The 22,788-nt window shown below is 40.7% G+C and overlaps 1 protein-coding gene across 3 annotated transcripts; it reads left to right on the forward strand.

The window, feature by feature from the left end:
• Positions 1-88: 88 nt before the first annotated feature.
• Positions 89-20,504, forward strand: ADAT1 (adenosine deaminase tRNA specific 1). Of its 3 annotated transcripts, none has more exons than XM_074913685.1 (10): positions 89-152; positions 480-671; positions 1,413-1,481; positions 3,087-3,141; positions 3,895-4,025; positions 5,432-6,044; positions 8,270-8,415; positions 10,750-10,849; positions 13,295-13,381; positions 19,732-20,504. In XM_074913685.1, the coding sequence occupies exons 2-10, from the start codon at positions 503-505 to the stop codon at positions 19,862-19,864; spliced, it is 1,503 nt and encodes a 500-aa protein (XP_074769786.1). In that variant the 5' UTR covers positions 89-152; positions 480-502; the 3' UTR covers positions 19,865-20,504. The 3 variants fall into 3 exon arrangements, with proteins under 3 accessions (XP_074769786.1, XP_074769787.1, XP_074769788.1); XM_074913686.1 differs by having other exon boundaries at positions 103-152; positions 550-671; XM_074913687.1 differs by lacking the exons at positions 89-152; positions 8,270-8,415; positions 10,750-10,849 and having other exon boundaries at positions 173-671.
• Positions 20,505-22,788: the final 2,284 nt, after the last annotated feature.

Consider the following 22,788-nt stretch of genomic DNA (forward strand, 5'->3'; position numbering starts at 1 on the left):
GGAGCGACCGTTCCCGGCGGCCCCCGCGCGCGGCTGCGCGGATGGGCCAGGGGGTGGCGGGGGCCGTTAACCGGAGGGGAGGGGCCTGCGCCGGGCGCGACACCGGCTCTCCGGCGGCCGGGGCAGGGTGGAGGCCTGGAGGCCTCGGCAGGGTGCGGCGCTGCCTCGGGCGTGGTGTGGGGAACGGGCGGGGATGGTGCGGCGCGGAGCTGCGCGTGGGACCCTTGGGAACCCCGCAGTCTCACCCGCCGCCGCACCATAAGCGTTCTGTCGTTGATTTTTATTGCTGGTGGTTTGGGGAAAAAGTTTTTTTATCTCGTACGATTGTTTCTTATAAATAATCCTGAAAGGGGTGATGCAGCCAGGCCTTAGATGTTGGAACCCGCTGCCGGAAGGTGCTGTGCAGAAGGCAGTGGTAGGGTTTGAAGAGATGGGGGTGTAAATCAGTGTTGTGATCAGTGGAATCCAATTCTGTTTAGAACCTGTGCTTGCATCAGGAGCCATGTGGTCAGCTGATGAAATGGCTGAGCTATGTTACCTGCATTATAGGACCAGACTCCCTAAGCAGGGGAAACCAGATCCAAACAGGGAATGGACTTCACTGGCAGCTGTTGTCAAAGTGGAGTCTGCAACTCAAAGAGAGGTTCTTGATAATCCGGGGAATCTGCAGGGTAAGAATGAGTTGGGGTCGGGGTGGGAGGGGAGGGAGAAGAGGTGGCAATTCTTGATTACTTTTTTTTTTTTCCCAAGATATATTTGAAAAAAATACACCCTTTCCCATCTCTTATGTCTCCACCCAAATCCTTTACTCTTCGTGATTGTACAAGTTTTTACAGGTTCTGTCTGGGAAGAGATGGTTATAGTGAAATGCTGTTCATATGTAACTAAGAAGATGAAAGCTTCATTTGGCTGTTCAATAAGTAGCAAAAATCTAGGCAGGACCTGAATTCCTAATCTAAACCCTTGCAAAAGTGGGTTTGGCTACTATTTGAAAGAATACAGGAAGGGTCTCGGTTTGCTCTCTTTAACAGACTGTGTTGTTATATCGTGCATTTGTGTTAGTTCACCATCATCTTTTCTCTTACTGGCATTTCTGTGTTGTCATGCAGATTGCATTCCATGCTTCTTTCCTATGTGATGAGGAATCCTGTGCCAGATTCCACTGTGTTGCATAGCCTATCAAACCTGTATTAGCACTCCTGCTATGGGATCACAGACTTTTCCTAGCACTAGTGCTTCTGCCTGCTGTGTTCATTTCTCTAGCTGATACTGTCTCCTGTCTGGAACATCGCATGGCTTGCCTCCCTGTACCTTCCCTTCTACACAAAGTTCTGTGTATTGTCTTACCAGAATGACTGTATGAGAGCGATGCTTCTGTCGATCGTTGGTTCAGTTAATGTTTCTTTTTTCAGTGATAAAGGAAGTTGTTGCTATGGGAACTGGAACAAAATGTATTGGCCAAAACAAAATGAGAAAAACTGGTAAGTGGTGTAAAATCCATGAACAGACTAAGCTACCTTTTTTCTTGCTGATGTCAGAATGAATTAAATGCCCAGGGCATTGAGCTCTGACTTCTGGATTGAAGCTAGAAGTGTAAAACAGACCTCACCTTGCCAAGAAGAGAAGGGTTTAGGCAGCTAGAATGGCTGCTCTGAAAGTTTGCTGCACTCGCTCCTTATAGGCCAATAAACTTTTTATATGTGAAAATCTGTAGTTTAAGCCCTGAGCCTGCATACCCAAAGACTTCATAACTAAAAGCAAAACAAACCAAGCAAAATAATTGTGCTTCAGTCACCTGCTACAGTCTAGTTTTATTGTAGTCTGACGTAAAAGATACCACCCCCGTGTTAGGGTAGGGGTGTCAGCAGAAAACCACTAACAGACTTTTTCTCCCTTAATGTATATTTTGCAACTAGGTAGTTTTAAGTGTTTGTACAATAAATGTATGGGATAGACACGTGACTTTTCACAGCCACCACCATTTCTTACCATATACTGTAGGACTTTCCTTGCTCTGCGTGTCACATTTTTCTTATTCAGAATGTATCTGAATGCTGAAAAGTGATTAAGGAGGAAAAATGTTTGTCAACATGTAGGTACAGGGCTTTTCATCCTCTTTAGACTACAGAGGAGGAGTAGAGCAAAATAGGAGAAACAGTTTTTCATCAGTTTTAGGCTGTTTCATGTTCTGTATAACATCCTTTGTTGAAGAATAAAATGAATTAGTGGAGCAAAAGAGAAGCAGCTGAATTTTGCATCTTAGATTTTTGTGGATGTTTCTTGTGACTTAGCAATCTTAGAAAGAGTATTAGTACTGACGTTTTTCTGATTGATTTAGGAAAATTGTGATTAAACTGCCATACTAGTTACAATCTAGGTATTAAAGAGTCAAAGTAGAAATTTGACTGGAAAAAAGTAAAGCTAGTTCCTCTCTCTGTTGTTTGTCTTCAGTGATGTTAAGTTTAGAAAATATTTTCCTCTTACAATAACATTATTTTTAAATGAACTTGGTTGGTAGGTCATGTTAATCGTTGTCTTTTAAACTTCAAACTTTTAGAACTGTTAAAGAGGACCTTTTGTTCCTGAAATAAAAGCTAATCTGCAGATCCTGTTCCTTTAGATACTGCAATAGGCAGACACTGCAAGAAGTTTGAAGATGAAGTGTGTAAACCTAATAAATATCAATTACTTACAAGCAAAATAATTTCTGGTACATAGTGCAACAAGAAACTTCAACCAAAAGCTTAACAAACACTTGAAATTTTCAGGGTATTATGCTTAATCTGAGAATACCAAGCTTTACTATTAAGAACAAACATCAGTAAGGTTTTGAAGGAAGCCAGTGTTTATTCAACTCAAAGGATTTCAGATAGCACAAGTTAAAATTTGGTATTTAAACAAGTCTGACTTGCTGTGGAGACTTTTATCTCTCATTCGTGTAGGCTACTGACCTCCTTTTGTAGTGACTGGAAGCTTAAATATCTTGCAGTAGCCGAATACCAATGTTAAACCTTCAAATGCTAACAAATCTGGAGAACCATTATCTGTCAAATTCTGTTTGCTTTCTCATTTGGTTGCTGCTTTAGGAGATGTTCTGAATGACAGTCATGCTGAAATTGTGGCCAAGAGGAGCTTCCAGAGGTGAGGCATGAAGTTCACATGCTGTTAACTCAGTGCCACTTGAGGTTGGTTGTGTTACAAATGGGTGTGACCTGTAGCTGAAATAGCCAGATTTTTCACCTTCAGGGATGAGAATGTAATGAGAGACAGTTTTATTTCTATGTAGGCAACATTTTTTTTCCCTTCGTTAGCAGTTTAACTTAATGTTTACACCTCTAGGTGGTGGTAAGGTCCTTTCCCCAAAGCTTGTTTCTGCCTTGCTCTTGTAGAGCCTTGGTATGAAGAAGTAGGATCTGATTTCAGGTGATGTCAGTGCAGGTCTGATGACTAGCTGTCAAGGGTGGCCTTTTTGCTGTTTCCCACACACCAGTCCTCTTGTTCATATGGGGGATAGGCCGGTTCAAGGAGCCAGGAGAATAATAATGCCACGTAAAGGGGTATGTTTCTTGCAGTTTGATGCCACTAAACTGGCTCTCATAGAATTGGGTGAGTTGCATTGCTGGTGAAAATACAGAGTAGGAGGAAGGGACCTTAGATACACAACTGGAGGAGATAGTTCCGCTGAATCCAAGCCTTTGAGGTCAGTTTCTAAGGTTCCAGTGATGCATTTGTGTTTATGGAGTTGGTTGGATCCCGTCTGTCTGCAGAAGCATAACTGATTAGCTCCTCATAGACTTCATCAGGACAGGACAGGCCCTAGTGGGCATCTAGCTTTTTGTTTTCCTGTGCTTCAAAAATGAAGTAAATGTTTCTTGAAAACTTTCTGCCTAACAGGTATCTTCTCCATCAGATGTGGCTGGCAGCTGTCCATCAGCAATGCAGTATCTTTATTCCAGGAACTGAAACTGGGAAATGGAAACTCAGACCAAATATCTCATTTGTTTTCTTCTCCAGTCATACCCCATGTGAGTATGCTGGAGTAAACCAATTTCATGGCTTCCACTTGTAGAATCTTTTCTGCCCTTTGTTTTTCTTTGGTCTCTCTTTGGTCTGGAGTGAGAGTGAGGCAGTAACTCACAGTATCAGTATGTGCCCCAAGACATACTTGTCTGGTCTTCCACAGATAGATTTGGCATTTTATCTCACTGGATGCGATTCATGAGAAGTCAGTAAATCCAATATACTGCTCATTACATACTGGAATGCTTCGCTTTAAACAATGGCTACTATTTTTCTTCTCCAGAAACTAACATACTTGTCAGAGGTCCCGTCATATCTCTTGGTTGCTTTGTTTTAAATTTACCTCCTTGTATTCGAATTTTAATAAAAAACATTGACATTTACCAGAGTTTCTAAAAAAAACCTCAACAAAAACCATACAAAAAAACCCCCAACACAAACTGAACAAAAACCTAAACCAAAACAGGACCATCCTCTCCCTCCCCTCCCCAAACCAACTCCAAAACTCCCAAAAAACAACCAAAACCACTCCACCCACAAAACACTACCACCCCTAACTGAAAACTTCTTGTAGAGTAGAATGCAATCATTTGTTTTGTCATAGAAAACACTCTTTGTGTGTTTTTAAAAAGCCAGCACCACAAAGATGAGGATCTATTGGCAAAATGTAGGAATATGACCCTTGGTCTACCAGCTTATTGGACGTGGCAATGTTGCCACACTCTTAGTTGTATTTTTCAACTGCTAGTATGTTACCAGATTGGAGAAGTCTAAGCCCTCAAAATATGCCTCATCAGTACTTCACATAGTGAATTAGTTGCTTAGTCATGATTTTGATGGCGTTGCTGCAATATGCTATGATGGTTTTCTTTGTTAAGGTAATATGGGAATAGAATCTTCATATTCCAATTTAATAGCAAGGATGATTGCCTGATTACCTTTTTTTCACATGCCTGTTAGGCTTTGTTTGCTTTGAACTGAGCTTCAGAATTTTGGTTTTGAGCTTCTTTTAGTGATACAGATTAAAATTTCCATTATATTTTTAATAGGTTATTATTTAATTATTTTGGAGGGCTGTATTATTTGGTTAGATCAGACTCGTTTTCCTGTGAGTCTTCAGCACTGCTTGTAGTCTGTCAAATGCCTTTGACACCTTTTGCTGTATAATTTTTGTTTTAAATTGCTTTTTTTATTATTTATTAAGTAGAATGCAAAACTTGAAATTAAACATTATTTGGCTCAAATTTGAACAAAGTCCGATACATCGTTGTACAGGGCAATGTTCTTGTAGTTAAATTTTCCTGAGTGAAAATCTGTGAAAGCTAATAGTAGTCATAATATTACTGGTGTGATGTGTTCCAGTTGTGAGATGTGCTTTTGGCCAATTTTGATGTTGTTTCTCTTGTTTCAGGTGGAGATGCTTCTATTATTCCAATTAGTGAACCAGAGAACCAGCTTTCTAAGCCAGTGACTGGAGATGATGCAGCTGGACAATCAGCAGAGTGTAGAACTCACCATGATTGTTTCGCTCCAGAAGATAAAAGGAAATCAGAGACAATGGAAAGTAAACATACAAGCAAGAGAATAAAGACTGACAATGATAATTATTTTTCTGTAATCACTGAAGAGCTGACTGTTCAGCAAGCATCTATGAAACGAGAAGATGACACAAAGAGCTGTGAATGTTCTGTAGAGATGCATACAGTGAATCAGGAGGCTGGCTTAGGGAGTCTGAAGGTGGTAGATGTTCACAGAACTGGAGCAAAATGCGTCCCTGGAGAGCTGGGTGATGCCCGAGTACCTGGGCTGGGGTATCACTGCGTGGGATTGCTACGAGTGAAGCCAGGGCGTGGGGACAGAACACGCTCTATGTCCTGCAGCGATAAACTGGCTCGCTGGAATGTGCTGGGGTGTCAGGGAGCTCTTCTGATGCATTTCCTGCAGTATCCAGTGTATCTGTCAGCAGTTATAGTGGGGAAGTGTCCATATAGCCAAGAAGCTATGCGGAGAGCAATTATTGAAAGGTAAGTGCTCTCCTTTGGAAATCAGATGGCGTCTGTGGAGACAACGAGTTACGGAAGACAACATGTTACGCAAATACCAGGACTTTGGACCAAAGTAATTTGCAGAAAATGTGAATTTCTGCAAATTCACATTTTCAAAAGTAGCCCTATGTAGTATGGAGAAAAGGTGACTACTGCTGGTGGATCAGACTTGAAGATTCATAAAAGAATTTCCATTAGATTCAGGATCCTCTTGGTTGTCCCTTCATGGAGCAGTGAAGAGCTGTTACCCACTTGAGTTTTTCTAAAAGCCTTCCAGCAGAAAAAGCAGCAGGAAGGACACAAACTCAGCATAGTGAAGGTTTTTTAGTGTGGTGAAGTTGAACTTCCTTCTTGCCCTCTTCCTGATTTAATTTCCTCTAACAGGATCAAGGAAAGATTTGGTTTATTCAGTTATCCATACTCTACAAAGTCATTCTGAGTATCTGTAAGTTTCCTTTTATGGAATTGTTTTGGTAGCTTTTATTTCTTGCGGGACCATTCCTAAAATTAAATTAAAAAGCCCCCAAAACTGAATCCGTCTATCCTAAAGACAGTCTGACTAAAATGAATCCAGATGAATGCATAGGTAGACTTTTGCACTGTGGAAGGGATGTCTTTCTGGTTGTTCTTACAAACCTTTTATAACAGCCTTAAGTCAGCTTAGTTCTTCTAAAACCTCTGATTTTAGACACTGCTTTCAGACTTACTTTCCAGCAAGTAAAAGATGCAGTATTTTAAACTTGCTTCGAAGGGAACTGTGTTAAAAACAGTGTACTTTTTGCTGTCTTCCTAAGCTTGGATCCAAACTTAAAATTTTTCAGGGGGTTAATATTTGGGTTATTGCATATGCATTCAAGTTAATCCTGTGTAAAATGTTAAAATTGTATTGTCATTTCATTCTCAGTAGAGGTGTTTGAAAACTGCAATTCTAAACTTTTGACTGTATCATCTGCCTTCAGGTGTGCTGTACAGCCCATGGAAACTGAGTTCTAGACCTAACACAGACATTTCTGTGGCGTGGTGGAGTATATTTAGGTTTAGAAAGATGAGTGGTGTTTGGCAACCAGATGGGAAAGTCATGATTTCCTGTCAACTCTTGTTTTTATTAGTGTTACCAGTTTACTACTTTTTGAGCAAAACTTCATGCATCTGGAACACTTCACACTTGCATACAAGCAAGTATCTCTCATTGGTCTACTTCACCACTTCACACTGATTTGCACGTGCAGTGGAAGCCCACTGTTTGTAGTCTTCATGCATTTTGAGGGATGCACTTCAGAATATTACTATGAGAGTCTGGGACTTCTGTGAAGGATAAGGTTTGTGGCTGGCAGCTCTGGCTTTGGCATACTTGTTTCTCATCCCTCTGCTCTGCAATATAAAAAGAAGGGGAATTTTTGAACCTGATCCGTCTTTCAGAATGATTTAAATGGGAGATGGAGGAGCCAACGAGGAGAGGTGCTCTGCTGGACCTCATACTCACCAGCAGTGAGGGGCTTATTGGGATACGACGGTCAAAGGAGGCTTTAGTTGCAGTGACTGTGAGGTGGTGGAGTTCAGGATTCTGAGAGGAGTGAGGAGAGTAAAAAGCAAGCTCACAATCATGGACTTCTGAAGAGCAGACTTTGGCCTCTTCAGAGATGTGTTTGGAAGAGTCTTAATTCATTCCTTCTCTATGTAAATATTATGGTGGTTTAAACAGGCTGTTTTTTCCTCTTCATATGATCCTAATCCCATTTAGTGTGTAACAGTAATTTAAGGTAACAAAGATGAGATGATGCATGGAACTGTAAATATATTTTATATCTTTCTGGTCTTTGATTATGAACCTTTAGGTTCATAAAACAACTGTTAATGTAATATGGTTGACTGTAATCATTTTTCATTGTGATTGCAGAAGTATACTGCAGCTTTTATCCTGCATACTTCATCATTTATACTAGCTTTTAACTAGACCGTTTTAAAATCAATTCATCATCGTTTTTTAGGATGGACAAGGTCTTAATAAACTGTGTGGCTTTGTTTTATTAACAGACACTTTTCTGAAGGGAAAAATGTCTCTAAAGCTCCTTGTCTCTCTGCTGTTCAATTCAGTTTTAATGTGAAAGTAACATATTTTAGATTATGAAGGGAAATTGCACAAAATCGGCTTGTTTGGTAAGACTAAACTTAAAATCACTTGCATTTTTCCGTGTTTACTTTAGGTGTCAGCACATCTCATTTTTACCAGCTGGTTTTCTCACTCAGGAGGTTAAGCTGCTGCAATCGGATCTTCAGTTTGAACATAGCCGTCAGGCAATTCAGGAAGTTCAAACTAACAGCAAAACAAAACTTGTTCCTTGTAGTGCAGGTGAGTTAACTCGGGCTAGTTGTGTAACTGTGTATGAAAGTCTGAATAGAAATTAGGTGTGTTTGGTGGTTTCCTGGAATGGAACATCATTCATTGCCAGTGCTAGAGGCAAAGCGTGACTTACAGCAAGCAATTAATTTCAGGCCAGAACTTAATAATATTCAGCTCAGCCTCTAGTTCCCTGTAGGGAGTTTTCAGACTGAATAAATACTTGGTTGATGCCATTAAGAATTTATAATCTAAACCAAGTCAGAAAATAACCCGCAAAAGCAGAAGTTCTGAGGGCAATATGAAAACAAAAATATCAAGAGACTTCTGGTTTCAGTTAGTTCTGTATTTTCCTTGGTAATGAACAGAAGACTTGCCATGCAGAGTTGTGTTTGTAATGGCTCCAGAAATCTGTGAATGTAGAAAGAATACAGAGTAGTATAGTGTAAAGGTTTAATTGATGGAGGTTTTGAACATTGCATTTTTTGTCATGGTGATGAATGAATATGCAAGTCACGTTGTGATTTAGCAGCATGGTCTCATTTGAGGGGAAAAAACAACGGAACTAACACTATCGGTATGGTTAAGTGGTTTCTTTAAACTTGGACATGACTACCTTCTGCTGTTGTATATTTTTCTGGCTTAACTGGAAGTTATTCTGTTACGGTAGAGTTGATGATAAAATAGAATGGAAACAAACTTCCTTAATGGAATTCAGATTCATTAAATTGGAGTTATTTACAGGTGCAAGGAGGGAAAAGATTCTGATAGGAAACAAAATCCATCATTGAAAAATGGTGCTAATTCACTTAGCAGAAAATACCTGAAGCTGACTGTGACTAAATTCCTGTGTATGCCTGCCTTTCTGCACGATTACTCAGGTCATCCTGTTAAAGATGAATGATGCTTTATCATGCTTTTTTGCATTTATGAATTATGCCAGGTTGATTTTTTTTCTTGAAGGGCTGAAAATCAGAATGAATTCAGGGCTGTTACACTAAGTGTTGAAATATGCTTGTTAGGAACATTTCCACTGGTATTTTTAAAAGAAAAATGTCACCCGTTTAATATTTTGTAGTTTGCGATAACCATGAAGAAATGAAAGAACAGGAAACATTTTTGGTTTTAAGTAAATTTTAATCTGCTTGTCAGAATCTGATACCTTCTGACCAGGTGGTTTTAGATACTCCACACGTGGAGGGTTTAATGTTTAATACCAGTTGTATGTATTTAATGTTGTTAGACATTACACAGGATTTTAATTTAAATGATACAGCATTGTACCTAAATCACAACGCACGTACAGCTTACGCTTAGAGTACAGCAATTGCAGTATAGAGTTGAATCATAATACGAGCGTGATTAACATAACCAGTCTCTATAATATGCTTTATAATGTGCAGGTTTTGAGCATCTTGAATGACAAGATGGTATCATGAAGGAGGGAAGCTGTGAAGTTTGTCTTTAGAGTTAATGCATGTGCAAGTGTTTTGCCTGTTTGAAACACAGATAAATGGGAGAACTTGGGAACAAAAATTCTCTCAGAAGTTAAAGGTACTGTTGTTAGGCTGTGGAGGGACAGATTGGGCATGTCAATTGGTTTTGTTTCTGTTAAGATGCTACTGATGCTTTGCTAGTTATTTATAAAATCGATTGGTTGTGGTATGCAGAGTTTCAGCATTAAGATGTTTACAGTCTAAGATGGGAATAAGGTTACCAGAATGAGGGTAAAGGATAAGGTTGTTGGCACTTGCTGTCTTTTCCAATAAATTAAATTTTTTTTTTTTGACTACTAGCTAATAACCTTTTTCAAGTAAAGACTACAGATATTTGATGTATGTCAGTTATCAAACATAGAACAATTTAGAGTATACGATACAGCATAAAACAATAGCACACAATAAATTAATAAGAAAAACATAGTGACTGGTGCAAGTAGCTTGGGGGAGTTATTTCACAGTATGGTATGAAAATAAGCCGTCTGAGTTGAAAATTTCTTCATGCTTTGTCCGGACAGGATGCATAAAATAAAGTAGAATCTCCCTAAAAAGGGGAGAATTACAAAGCTGGAGGCCAAATATTTAGAGCCAGGGATTCTTGAAGGACCTGATTAAGATGAAGGCTCTGTGTGTGCATGTGTGTGTGTATATTTTTATTAATTAAACAGAATTTACCTGTTCTTTTAGGTACTGGAATCCTGGCCCTAGAGAACCGTGGTCCTCTTTTTAGTTTGAATTATTTTGGGAAGCAGCATGGTATGGTGTGAACACATAGAATGAAAGGAACTGTTAAGTTCTGCTTTTGAGATGAGAGCCCCTCCCTTGTTCATAATCCTTTCTTCTACAGCTATCAGTTGGAGTGCGGTCCCTGAGCAACCTCTGGATGTCACCTCAGATGGCTTCCGGCAGGGAACGACAAAGAAGGGCATTGGGAGCCATCAGAGCAGGTGTGACAGTGTTGTGCTATCTGGATGCCTGTAATCTTGACTTGTTAGCATACATGCCTCTGTCAGCTCATGTGGGGTGTTACGCATTGTCAGAGCAGAAGGAAATACAGGGAGTGGGGAAAAAGGGGGAAGGTAGGGAGCAGGGGAAGAGTCACTGTGTAAGGGAGAGAAGGGAGTTGGAATGACAGAATTTGAATTGAGGGATAACAGGTTTATCCTATTTCTTCTTTTGTCACTGTTGATTAAAGAGAGCATTGTAGGTAACGGTGGTGGGGGACTAAGATTAATTTTTATTAAAAGACAACTTATTGGTGAAGTTAGAATTTTTGCTTTGTATCTTTTGGGTTGGTGACTGTGAAAGAAATGTATATGTTGCAGGTCCCCTTTTTACAGATCTCTTTTTCTGTAAGAGTCAGGCCAGCTGACCTGGATGTACGATTGCTTAAAGTGTTGCTTTGAAATGTGACTTTCTGCCTTGAAGTTTGAAGATGTTATGAAATGCTTGCGGCAGATTCTGAACACAAAACGTGTCACCTTTTCAGTTGTCGTCTTGACACTGTGCTCTTTTTAAGAAACATCATAACCTTCTATCAGCTGTATGTTTAAAGAAACAGTTATGTTTTTTCTTGTGGTTGAGAGGAATTACTTGTAAACATCTGCAGACAAATTTCTCAGTCTTTCTATACTTTCCTCAGTTTAGGTAAGGTGACCAAACTTATCACTGGTCTGTGGAAGCTCAGCTTGAGGGTTGGGGTCACGTTTTGATTGTTGACTGCTTATACTACTGATTTATCAATGGTTTCCAGGCTTTCTGGGAGAAAAAAGATAATCCTTACAGTAGTGAATACAATTATAAGTAGAGCTTAGACAATTCTTGTGAAGAATTCATTCACATGCCTGTGAGTTGCACATTCTGAGCCTCTCAAAGTTAGGCCTGACTTGACTGAAGTTTATCATGTAGTGTGTAACATATTCCATAAGACATGTGGAAGATGAAACCAACCAACTGACCCCTTTTTCTCAGTAGACTAAAATTTGTTACGTAGCATTTGTGTATCAACTCTAATAGAGCCACCTGCTAGCTGCCAGTTTGCACAAAACTTTAGGGACTTAATGTTGAGAGGTCCTCCTCTCTTTTTAACATGTGCTCAAAATTCACTAAAACGTTCAAAAGTTATTAGAGAGGACCTACAAGACTGTGTGATTGCAAAGGCCTTGCTTCCTTAGGAAATCAAGACTAAAAACAGTGTTAAGGAATAAGTAAACTGTTTACACTTACGTGGTAGTCACAAAAGGAACTTCTATCATGAAAATAAGGAATTTATAACCTTATTAGATGGGGTGTTTAATAATAAACAAGACTTGTATTTCTACTCTTGGGGTTTTTTCCCCTCAGGGAATCTCAGGGTGGTGGTGGGGGATGGTGTTTGGGAGTTTTTCCCTCCTCAGTGTGCTGGATAACACTAAATAGCAAGGAAGGTAAAGCTGACTGACTAAAAGGAATTTGTAGGTAGATGGCTGGTATGTGCTTTTGTTAATGCTTAATTAACTAAAACACCAAAATCTACAATATGAACCTCTGACAGATTAACGCAAAGATGACATTTTAGGGGTTCTTAAAGAACTTACTAGCAAATAGGAAGATTTTTTGGATATTTTTTTCAGTGCTTCTGGAGAATCAGCTTGTCCATGTTGGAGGACTGAATCAGCCATTGTGAAGACAAGTGTATAAAGAGAATTTAACTAAATAGAGAAACTAGCTGGGGCTTGCAAAAACAAACCTTGCTTTATAAACAGTTTTGATTGCCTTCTCTTTGGGGGAAGAGAAGGACTTAAAGCTGACAGCAATGCATATGGAATCTTCAAAAGACATTTCAAACTTTGGCTCACTTTATTTTGATGAGCCTCTTTGTATTTAACTGCCCTGCAGCTGTGGATGAATGTGTCCTTGTCACCTTGTGAAAAGGACAGCATTGTTCCAGATATTTCTGCTGGTTCTTTTATTTGTTCTGAATAATACCAAAGCTTGCCGGTTTGAACAAGCCTTTGGAGTCCTTCTGTGCTTGTTTGATCAGTCCTGGGACTAGTCTTCTAGCTCAAGCTTGCTGTAGTTGTGAGCCGATGGCGGTGCAGTCTCACACAGATAACAGTGTGGGGGTATTAAAATGTTCTCTCTGCAGACTGACAGAGTGCTGGCTGGGACATGGGGGCAATGCAGCTCTTTGTCAATGTAACATTTAAAACGAAGGGAAAAGGCAGGTGGGCAGCTTGGATAGGGTAGGAGAAGTTGTGGAGATCTTTTTACATTCTTCAAGAAGAGAACATAATGTATTTTTTATCAAAAATGTTCAGCTGGGATATACTACTGTGAGCTGTAGGAGGAAGTGCATTTCTGATTTCTTTTTTTCCATCAGAATTTCTGATTTTTATTTTTTTTTCCATCAGATCCAAGATCTGTAAAGTGGAACTCTTTCATACATTCCAAAAGCTGGTGGCAAGTATTTCACAAGAGGATCTACCAGACACTCTCAGGTAAAGACATTTTCATTATATTTAGAAGAGTGAATTTATCTTAATGAAATTCAAGAATACTGTGATGATGCCAGAATCTGCTCATGAACCTCAGTTTAGATAAGTTAATTGTTAAAATTTGATACTTGAAAAATATAGCATGTGCTTGATGGATTAGAAGGACTCTCTTTTTGGTCTTTTTAATCACCTTCTTGGAGAAGTAGCTATTGCATCTTATGTATTAATGACAGAAGAATTGCATGTGATTTGTTTGCAGTTAAGGTAAGAATTTGCGGCAGCGCACTTCTGAAGGCTTACTGCTTTTCAAAAGGGTAACCTCTGTTGCTGATCAGTAGAGCTTCGCCCTTCTCTTGCACTAGATCTGGTGTCTGCTGGACACCTCTCTAACCATCTTCAACTTGCTGTTGTGGCAGAAAACACTACAGTTTGGGTTTTTTTTCTGAGTTAGTGATCTTGTCTGAAAGTGGCAGTGGACAGCTGGGGAGGGAATGAAGAGGGAGATGAGAGGATGTTTTGCCAATTATCAGGCCTAGCATAAAGGACACAGCCAGCATAAAGATGAACCAATGATCAAACTGTATTTGATACAAAAGGGTCAGTCCATGGGTGAGCGCTGGGGGTACAAACAAGTCAGATTATACATAATCGACATCAATCCCACTGACCCCAACAACGACACCGCATGACCAACAATGGGTGGGATAAATGGTGAAATGCAGTCTCGTATAGAAGGGACGGGAGACAACCAAGTCAACAAGCCAAACACATCAGACCAAGGAAGCCACAGACTGAATCTCTACAGAGCCCGTGTTTAGAAAGGTCAGACCTGACTGGAGCCCAGTCACAGGGAGGCGGGAGGTCCTTCCCCAACAGGAAACTCTGCAAAGTACATCCTCCTCACACACAGACACTCCACTCTTCCGGCACATGGTCCCAGCTTTTATCCCCTAGATGGGACACCTGATCTTTGTTTACTTAATGGGGGACACCTGGGGCTCCTTTACCCAATGGCTCAGTCTGCCAGGCCAGCCGCACCCTAGAGGGAAGCCCAAAGGCAAACTCACCCCCCCTTTGGGAAGGGCTGTGGGAATCACCCCTATGTCAACCTTAATTTGGGGCTTGGGGTTGAAACCCCAGCATTTCAGAGGAGGAAGTATCTTTTTTGAAAATGTGAGCTGTTGCATCAGCTGCCTGGAGAACACCAACCCTTGGTGGTGTTCGAACTTCCCATCCCAAAATTGTCATGGGGTTATTGATACCTGCTTGGTGTTTAGTAATTCTGTCAAATGCCACTTCTTCGTTTCACAAGAAGTAAAAGTTCTTTTAGAAAAGTCTAGGCTAAAATCTTTTTTCATCTAAGTGTATGATGGAGTGAGAGTTAGTAAGGTGAGATAGTGCGTAGGGCTCTTTCTGCAAGCATGCATTACATAGATGGAGGCTTTCTGGAAAGAACAGAAAGCTTTTGTCTGAGGAAGCCATACTTGGAGGTTTCTTTTACAGTATTCAAAACACATTTGGTTTATCAGACAGGAGTATCTCGTGGTAATCATCTGGTCTGGCATTGTATTACAGGCGTTACATACCTGGTGGTATTACAGCCCGAGTAGCTACCATACAGCAGGGCACAGTTTCATATATTCAGAAGCTTATCTCTCACTTCAGCTGAGAGATTCTGAGAGATGTAAAAGGTTCCAAATCCGTTGCCTTGAAGGGTTTATTTTATTTTAGATTTATTTCCTGGTATGATTTCACCAGCTCTGGGATGCAGTTATACCATCTGTTGAGCTAATTTAACTGCTTGTATCTGCCGATGGGGATGCTCCTGCAGAAGTCTCAGCTGCTACTGGCTGTAGATTGCTGTTTTCTCCCTTGTATCAGTAGCACTTGTCGAGCCTCATGGTGAGCCAGTTCAACCAGCTGATGTGGCAGAAAACAGTTTCCTTGTCTTCTGTGTTTTCTCTTGGACTAATAAGATGAATTGGCTCATGGAAAGGTAAAACAGATAATAAAACCCATATAAAGGATGTAGGAGGTATGGTACCAAGACATTAGATAAGGTGAATTTAGCTGAAGTAAGCACACCCTGGATCTCTAATTATTAGATCTTGCTTGCTTTTGAATTCTGTCAATTAAAGGTTACCTTCTGTGTCTGTAGAAGTGTCTCAACTGTTTTTAAGTTCTGATGTCAACATGAACCATGCTATTGCTGGAGTGGTTTCAGCTGATTCTATAAGTACAGATACGCTTTCTCCTTAATTCAGTTTTAAATATAAAATAATGAGCCTGTTTTGGGTGGGAGTTTGTCCTCACTAGTTTAGCCATGGTAATTTCCTCAGAATAGTGTGAGCTGGTGCATTGTTGGGTAGGTGACTCACTGTGCTGATCATGTGCTGCTTACATAAAGTCACTTCACCTCAGGGCTTTTCTGGACTCCAGTGGCTTTGTAATTTCCTTTGACATTTTTGTCCTCTACCGTTTTTCTGTCTGGGCTTTTCCCGATGAAGTCCAGCTGATTTGCAGATGTGGCATAATTTTTAGGCTGTACAAACTCTATTTACACAGTAGAGGTGCTAGCTCACCAGTCAGCCCTTCCCGTTGCTTTCCTTTTGAAGTCTTTGTTTTTCCTACTCTTCACTTAAAGAGCAAAGTAAAAAAAGTCTTTGTATTGCTGCTTCCTTTTTCTCCCTTTTCTACACAGTATTCTGATGTGTTTTCTTACTTTTTCTTCCTTTCCTCCTTGTGGTCTGAATCTGTGTGGACTTCAGATAAGAAATCACACACTCTCAAACTGTTTCCTCTGAACTCCTCTGTATTTAACTGTTACCCAGTTTTGTATTTTCTTCCCATTCGAATGTATCTTGTCATCTCCTCCTGCAAATGGTTGGCTCTAGTGCTCTGCTGTCACTCAGTTTCCTCTTTCCACTTTGCCCCTAAGTTCCTGCCCCGTCTCTTCTAGTCCACTTTTTGGTCTCTTGCCTCCTACCCTTTCTGCTTCATCAAGGGAATCTCATTCTGTAGTCCTTTCAAATTTCTGTGATGGTCCTACCACTGCATACAGGCCTGCAGGACAGTTTGGTCCTTTGACCTAACTAATAAATATACTGTACATCACACACAGGTGCTTGTTAGATCTTTGTCTGATTGAAGAGCCTTTTCTTAAGTATAATTTTCTGCCCCGTGAAAATACTTAGCCATCATAATTATCTCAAGACTTATCTTTTTTTTTAATTAATCTATTGAGCTTCTATGTCTCTTCCTCAGTGTGATTAATTTTTCCCACATCTCAGATGACATTGAAAAAGCCGCAAAGCTGATTCTTCAATAATGTTTTGAAAATTTGGTCTTCCAGGCTAGACACAGCAGTGCAGTAACAGTCTTCCAAATGCTGCAAAACCTTACATTGCTGTTAAAACTTGTATTTGAGTGGAACTCACTCACTGAGTTAACTCACTCTTTGTGCTGTATCTTCTTAACAATCAGTGTCAATTACAAAGTTTGCCTGCAGTGACTTTATTTTATCTGAAGCATTGAAGAAGATACTAGTAGAATCAGGCAAAGCATGGTTTCTGACCTTGTATCACCATGGACTCACAACAGATTTTTATATATTGAAGTTCTGTGAGCTTTTGCCCTCTTAGATGCGATTCATTAATTTTTGTATACGAGTAATGTTTTGGTTGATGCCTTGCACTTGTGTCAACATTTTTCATGTGCACTATGTAATCTCAAAAACACTTTATGGGTTGAATGTAAATATTTGAAACTGGGATTAAAGGTGAGGTTTCTTGCTGAGAAGAAAGTATTGCTGCAGTGTATTGCTTTTCTTTGCAGGCTTCCTTGTTTGTGAGCCCATTTCTGCTCAGCTTTGTGCGTGGCTGAGCATGTGAATGTTTTCAAGCATAACAGTGGCTTTTTCCAAGAGTGTGATACCTTTCAGAATGAAATTTGTGGATCACCTCTCATGTCTCTGGTACCCAGCCATCAGAATCGCTCTGTCTACCTCACACAGTAGTGTAGGGGCAAGATTGAAATAGTAAAGGGAAACATAAAAGGAGTGTAGCCAGGCAGACCTGGATAGGCTGGAGATGGTACGATTGTACTGGAGTTTGCCTGGGGCAGCAAGCTAGTGTTCACTTCTGCCAAAAAATGTCACAGGTTCTTCACTTCTAATGCTCAGAGCTTTAATGGCCCAACCAAAGCTGAGACACAGTCAAAGCATGTGAGGTTTTTAGGCAGGTGTAATGTAGTTTGAATTTGAAAGCATTTTTCCTGCACATATGTTGAAAATTTCTTAGATGCCTAATGCAGGAGATGAGCATGAATTAAATAAGTCTGATTTTGGCAGCTGAGGAAGCTGTTTAAAATGCAGCTTTGTTGCATCCAGTGCTAAATCCTGTAGTGATGTTGTCTGCTTGGAGAATGAGACCCCAAGAGGTTGTGATCATGTGTGCTCTTTTAGCTGCTGTAGTAGGGTGGAAACACTGAGCTGCTCTTTACTGTCTCTCCTGCTTTTGTTCTAGCTGTACTTTCCCTTACTGTCTGCTGTAACAGTTTCCAAACAAAGGTCTCTTGGAATAATCTAGGTTAGAAGAATCCCATATGTGTTTGGTTAAATCGAATCAGACTGTCAGACGTGAGTTGAAGAGCCATTGATTTGCCAGCAGAATAAATAAATGTCAGATGTACTTTAAGTGCAATAAGTGTGCTGGCATAGGAGAGTTTCTTCCCAAAGAATGATTTGGTCATTATCCTCAAGTATAAGCATGCATATTGCTCCCCAGAGAATGGTTTTGAGGTGGAGGAGAAGGTGCAGGTGGCTTGTACCATGTCTGAGGTACATGGTGGAGTACCTGGGAGAGGAACAGCTTGCTTATGCTGGGGATTTGGAGTAGGTTGTGATGGTCTGACCTTGGCCCTTCCTGGACCTGTGTTTTTTCCTGAATGCTGCTACGCAGATAGTTGCTGGTGTCTTGCCTTTTCAGTGATTCTCCTAAACCATGATCCACCACTGATAATGGGGTTCTGTGGCTGTTCCACCAGCCAGGTGTAGGAGAGTGGCAGTGGGCCCTTCCAATGAAGTTTCCAGAGCAGCTTAGAGGTTAGTTTCAAAGAGTTTGATTAATGTGAAAGAGGTAGAGAAAGCAAAATGGATTAGCTGTGGCAAGAGTGCAGGCAGATTTGTAAGAGAGTATATATCTCCTGTGTTCAGCAATGGCATAGACAGGTTCTTCACTCCTGCACTTTCTGAACCTAAGGTCTGCAGGATAGATAGTATCTCATGGCTTGCTATGCCTGTCACAGTCTTCTAGAATCCATTTATAGCAGAATGCTGAATGCCTGAAATACAGCTTTTGATAGTCTGCTGTTATGTTTTGGGGAGTTTTTTGGGGTGGGGGGTGGTGATGATCAGTACTGCCTTTGAGCATGAAAGCCCATTCTGGAAGTTAGTCCAGTGGTTCTCAGGCTTTTTAGACTAGGGGTCCTGTAGTAGTCTGTCTCTTCCTCTTGGGAAGATCATAAGCAACATGACCTTCACCTTCATATTGGGTTGAATATGTAAACGTTACGTGCCACATGTGTCTGGCAGACTGTTTGGCAAAGGAAGATGCAAGAGGCTGGGAAAGCATGCAAGGAAAGGAAAAAAGTCTTGATGATTGTCTGAGGCACTTGTGTTCACATACTCTAGACTTGAACTTCTCTACTTTGAAAGTCAATGGTATAGTGCACTCAACCAAGTGACCAGTGGTTCTGCTGAGATTGTGGGGGGCTGGTGTGACATGATGAAGGGGAACAGAGCACCGAAACTGCTGACTCCCTTTTGATTTAGGGAGAAGATAAAAAAGTATTTTCGCCTTGGTCTCACTCTTCCTCGTTATTTTGTGTTGGAGAAGAAAAACTGTCCTGTTTGTCCTTGTCCCCTTCCCTTCCAGTCAACAGTTGTATCCATGCTTCTTGCAAACAAGGCTACTTCCACCCAATTCAAAGCACCTGTTTCTAGCCACCTTTTCTGCTTTGCTTCAACATTTTTTGCTATCATGAAGTTTTCTGTAACCTATTGTCACACAGTCAAACACTGACACTTCTGTTGCTGAAGAGTGTGTATGAAGCATGGTAGAAGAGTTGTGGGTTTGCTTCCTTTTGTAAGACTGCTGACAACGTCTAGACACACTAGCTTCAGGGCCTGGGTCTCTCCAAGTCTCCCGAGAAGCACAAGAAAATTTTGTTTAGTAGGCTGAAAGAGCTCACAGGGCATCATTGTGTTCTTAGATGTTTGATTGCTTTTTTCATTTTGTGATGCTACATCCAATAGGGTAATAGAAATGTTTTCATTGTTGTGCGTTTTCTGTCAGGATGAAGACTCTAGAAACCTACTGGGACTACAAGGAAGCTGCATTGAATTATCAAGAAGCTTGGAAAGTGCTGCGTAGCCAAGCCCTGTCGGGTTGGGTCAAGAATGACAAGGAATACCTGCACTTCACATGAGAATACATGCGGCTGTGCAAATCCAGCAATAAGCCCTGGTGCACAGCAGATACGCCTGCGGTTCAAGGGCCAGGAAAAGATGTTCTCTAGCTTATATGCTGTAAGGAGACAGGAGTGAAAAGGAAAGCAGTTTAGGAGTCTTTAATTTGGTTGAGTTGAAGCCCCCTTTTTGTTGAAGTATAGAAAAGGATCATTGTAAACTTAAAAGTTCTGAGCTGCATGAAACAATGTGCCTCCAAAAGAAAGAAGCAGTGATGTGCTGTCCTCTGTTGTCTGAGGGTATGATCTGTCAGGCACAGTCCACTGCAATAGAAGTAACGTCACCTGCAATTGAAGCAGTGCTATGGAAGAAAGCCTGCCATTGTAAAATTTGAGTGCTGCTTTTTTCTTTCACTCTTCATAATGTTATGGTTGGTTTTGTGTTGCTGGGACAACCCTAATGTATAGTAAGTAATATTTTTTATAACTCTTGGCTCTCCTTGTCTGGTGCCTGGAAGAATTTTCCATGTCTCCAGCCCCATTGCTTCTAATTGGAAATACTAGTTCTGTTAAAGGGTCTTTTTTTTTTCTGGATGTCCTCCATATAAGCTTCTATTTACTAAATATAGTCAAAGCAGAAGTAAAAGACTGCTGAGGAGAAGGCCGTGTCAAATAATACCACTTACAATATCGCGTGCATCATTCTCAATTTCAGGACTTTGCCAGATACCTTTTCAACTGCTTTGCTTCTGTGGGCAGGAAAGAAACCTCCTGAATTACCTAGTTCAAACCTGTCACTCCTGTGTAATTCTAGGCAAACATTTACCTATTTTTCAGTGTTTTGAGCACTGTCCATCCCCCTGTTCCCCCTTGATATGTGGTTATTTAAAAGCAGGGATGCCTTAGCCATTTATGTCACTGTTTCCTGGCAAGTGTTCATTAATAGCCTGGCAAAGGTGGAGATGCTTTGGAGGGGCCTGGGTCTTTGCCTTTACACTTTATTACCAAATAACATCTGCATGGCAAAACGGTCAACATTGTGAGCAGGGAGGAAGCAGTGGGTAATCCTCCTTAAACTTTCTGTCCCAGATTATTGTTTTCTTTGAGCAAATTCAGGACTGCAGCTGCTACTGAGCACACTCCCCTTTCGTATGTCTGTTGTAAACTACAATTCATAAAGTATTTGGACAAGGCAATGGCAGGATGAAAGAAGTGGATGACTGAGAAGAATTCTTTAGTGATTTGTGTTTTCTGTTCTTAGGTATATTACTGTAGTTTTGGATTTGAAAAATGGGCACAGCAGTTCTCCAAAAAGCCTTTACAGTCAACCTACTTAGCTACATATGTGACTGAACAGTACATACCATGTTACAGTCTGAGAACCGATTACAGAAAATCTTTTTACTTCACACTCGGGTTGACTTGTCAAATAAGAGTAGTCCTCATCTTACCTGCTGAAGAAGTAACGGAGAACTTGAGTTCTGTGTGTATAAGCCTGTCATCTACAATCCAGCACTAACATGCAGAAAGACGAGTTGTATTGGTGAGGGGGGGATGAGTCATTGAATGTGTTTGTAGAGGGCAGGGGATTATGGAGAATGGTGACTTGCATTAGTCATCAGAGGATGAAAAATGGCCCGATGCCATTGCAGATGGGCTACGGGGTGAATTGCTGAAGAGAAATGGTAGCAGTTACTGTAACTGAGCAAATAGCATTCCAAAGGTAGAATCCTGTAGTGTACTTAAGAGATAACCAGAAAATTTCCAAGCTCCTGAAATTTACCTTTGTATTTCCCTGAGATCTTGCAGAAACTATAACTTAAGGTACCTGGGTTCCCTTTGTTAATCAACAAGATCTGTAGTGAACTGCTGACCAGACTGGAATGTTCCCATTTCCTATCCAGCTGCAATGTTAAAATGGGTTAGATAAGACTAGTTGTTCTGTAGTCTTGGCATCAAGACTAGTTTTCAGATGAGCAGTTATATGATGTAAATTCTTAACTCTCCTAAAATGTCAGCCTGGCTGTTAGAAGAGATTGTTCCTGGTATAAGATTGTCCTGTGCATTTGTAAAATACCTGTGAACTGTAGACAGCTGCTTTCTGCTACTTGTCAAGTTTAAACGTAGTTTTAGAGGTGCTGAACACTGATATTAACCTAACTTTTTTGGATGGAGTTGAGGACACATTTAAGCCTGGAGTGAGTCAGTGAATACTCAAGGAGAGGGAAGGAGCTAAAATAAAGCAGCATTTAAAGGCTGAGGGGCTAAGCCTGCAGGATCTCCTACTCAACTGGAAGGCATTTCTGGGATTGAAAACAAGTATTAAAATGCTGCATCTGTTTAATTCCAAAATGTCAGGAAATGCTGTAAGCAATACCAAGAAACTGCTCTAAAGATCAGAAGGGAAAAATACTGAGAGAAGAGGGAACGCAATCTCTGCCTTTGGAAGAGGTAGCAAACTAAACTTTCATCATCACCGGATCTCTGGAAGAATTGCTCCTGGGAGGTAGCAGCTGATGTGTTCCAAGCCTGTATCACTCCTTTGCACTGGAATAGCTGGCACACTGAAAAACAGAGATAGGCGAGGTGTAGGGAGGACAGCAGAATGCAGAGACCCTGCCACAGGGGAGCAGAGTTGGGGGAGTGGAGCGAAGTAGGAGGAATGAAGTGCCCACAGTTCACTGTTAATGGGGACAACCGAACAATTGGTCATGGGAGCAGCAGAGCGTACGAGGGCACCAAGTTTCCTAGGGCATGTGTAAAATGCTCTGCAGAGCATACTTGTATTGCCCAGATAGGTCCTTGATTTTCCCAAACTGAAAGCCTCTCTGGGCAACCTGTTCAGTGTTTCACCACCCTCATTCTTCCTTTTATCTAGTCTGAATCTACCCTTAGTTTAAAACCATTAAAAAGTCTTTCCTCATCTTTCTTATTAGCCCTCTTTA

Source organism: Athene noctua, chromosome 9 (genome assembly GCF_965140245.1).
Source record: "Athene noctua chromosome 9, bAthNoc1.hap1.1, whole genome shotgun sequence".
NCBI classification, from domain to species: domain Eukaryota; kingdom Metazoa; phylum Chordata; class Aves; order Strigiformes; family Strigidae; genus Athene; species Athene noctua.

What these genes read in the sequence shown, in the direction of transcription:
- ADAT1 (XM_074913685.1), top strand. Translation starts at nt 503, where the DNA reads ATGTGGTCAGCTGATGAAATGGCTGAGCTATGTTACCTGCATTATAGG. An exon ending in CTTCTCCAGTCATACCCCAT is followed by an intron (nt 4,026 to 5,431) that starts GTGAGTATGCTG and finishes CTCTTGTTTCAG; the next exon opens with GTGGAGATGCTTCTATTATT. An exon ending in ATTGGGAGCCATCAGAGCAG is followed by an intron (nt 10,850 to 13,294) that starts GTGTGACAGTGT and finishes TTTTTCCATCAG; the next exon opens with ATCCAAGATCTGTAAAGTGG.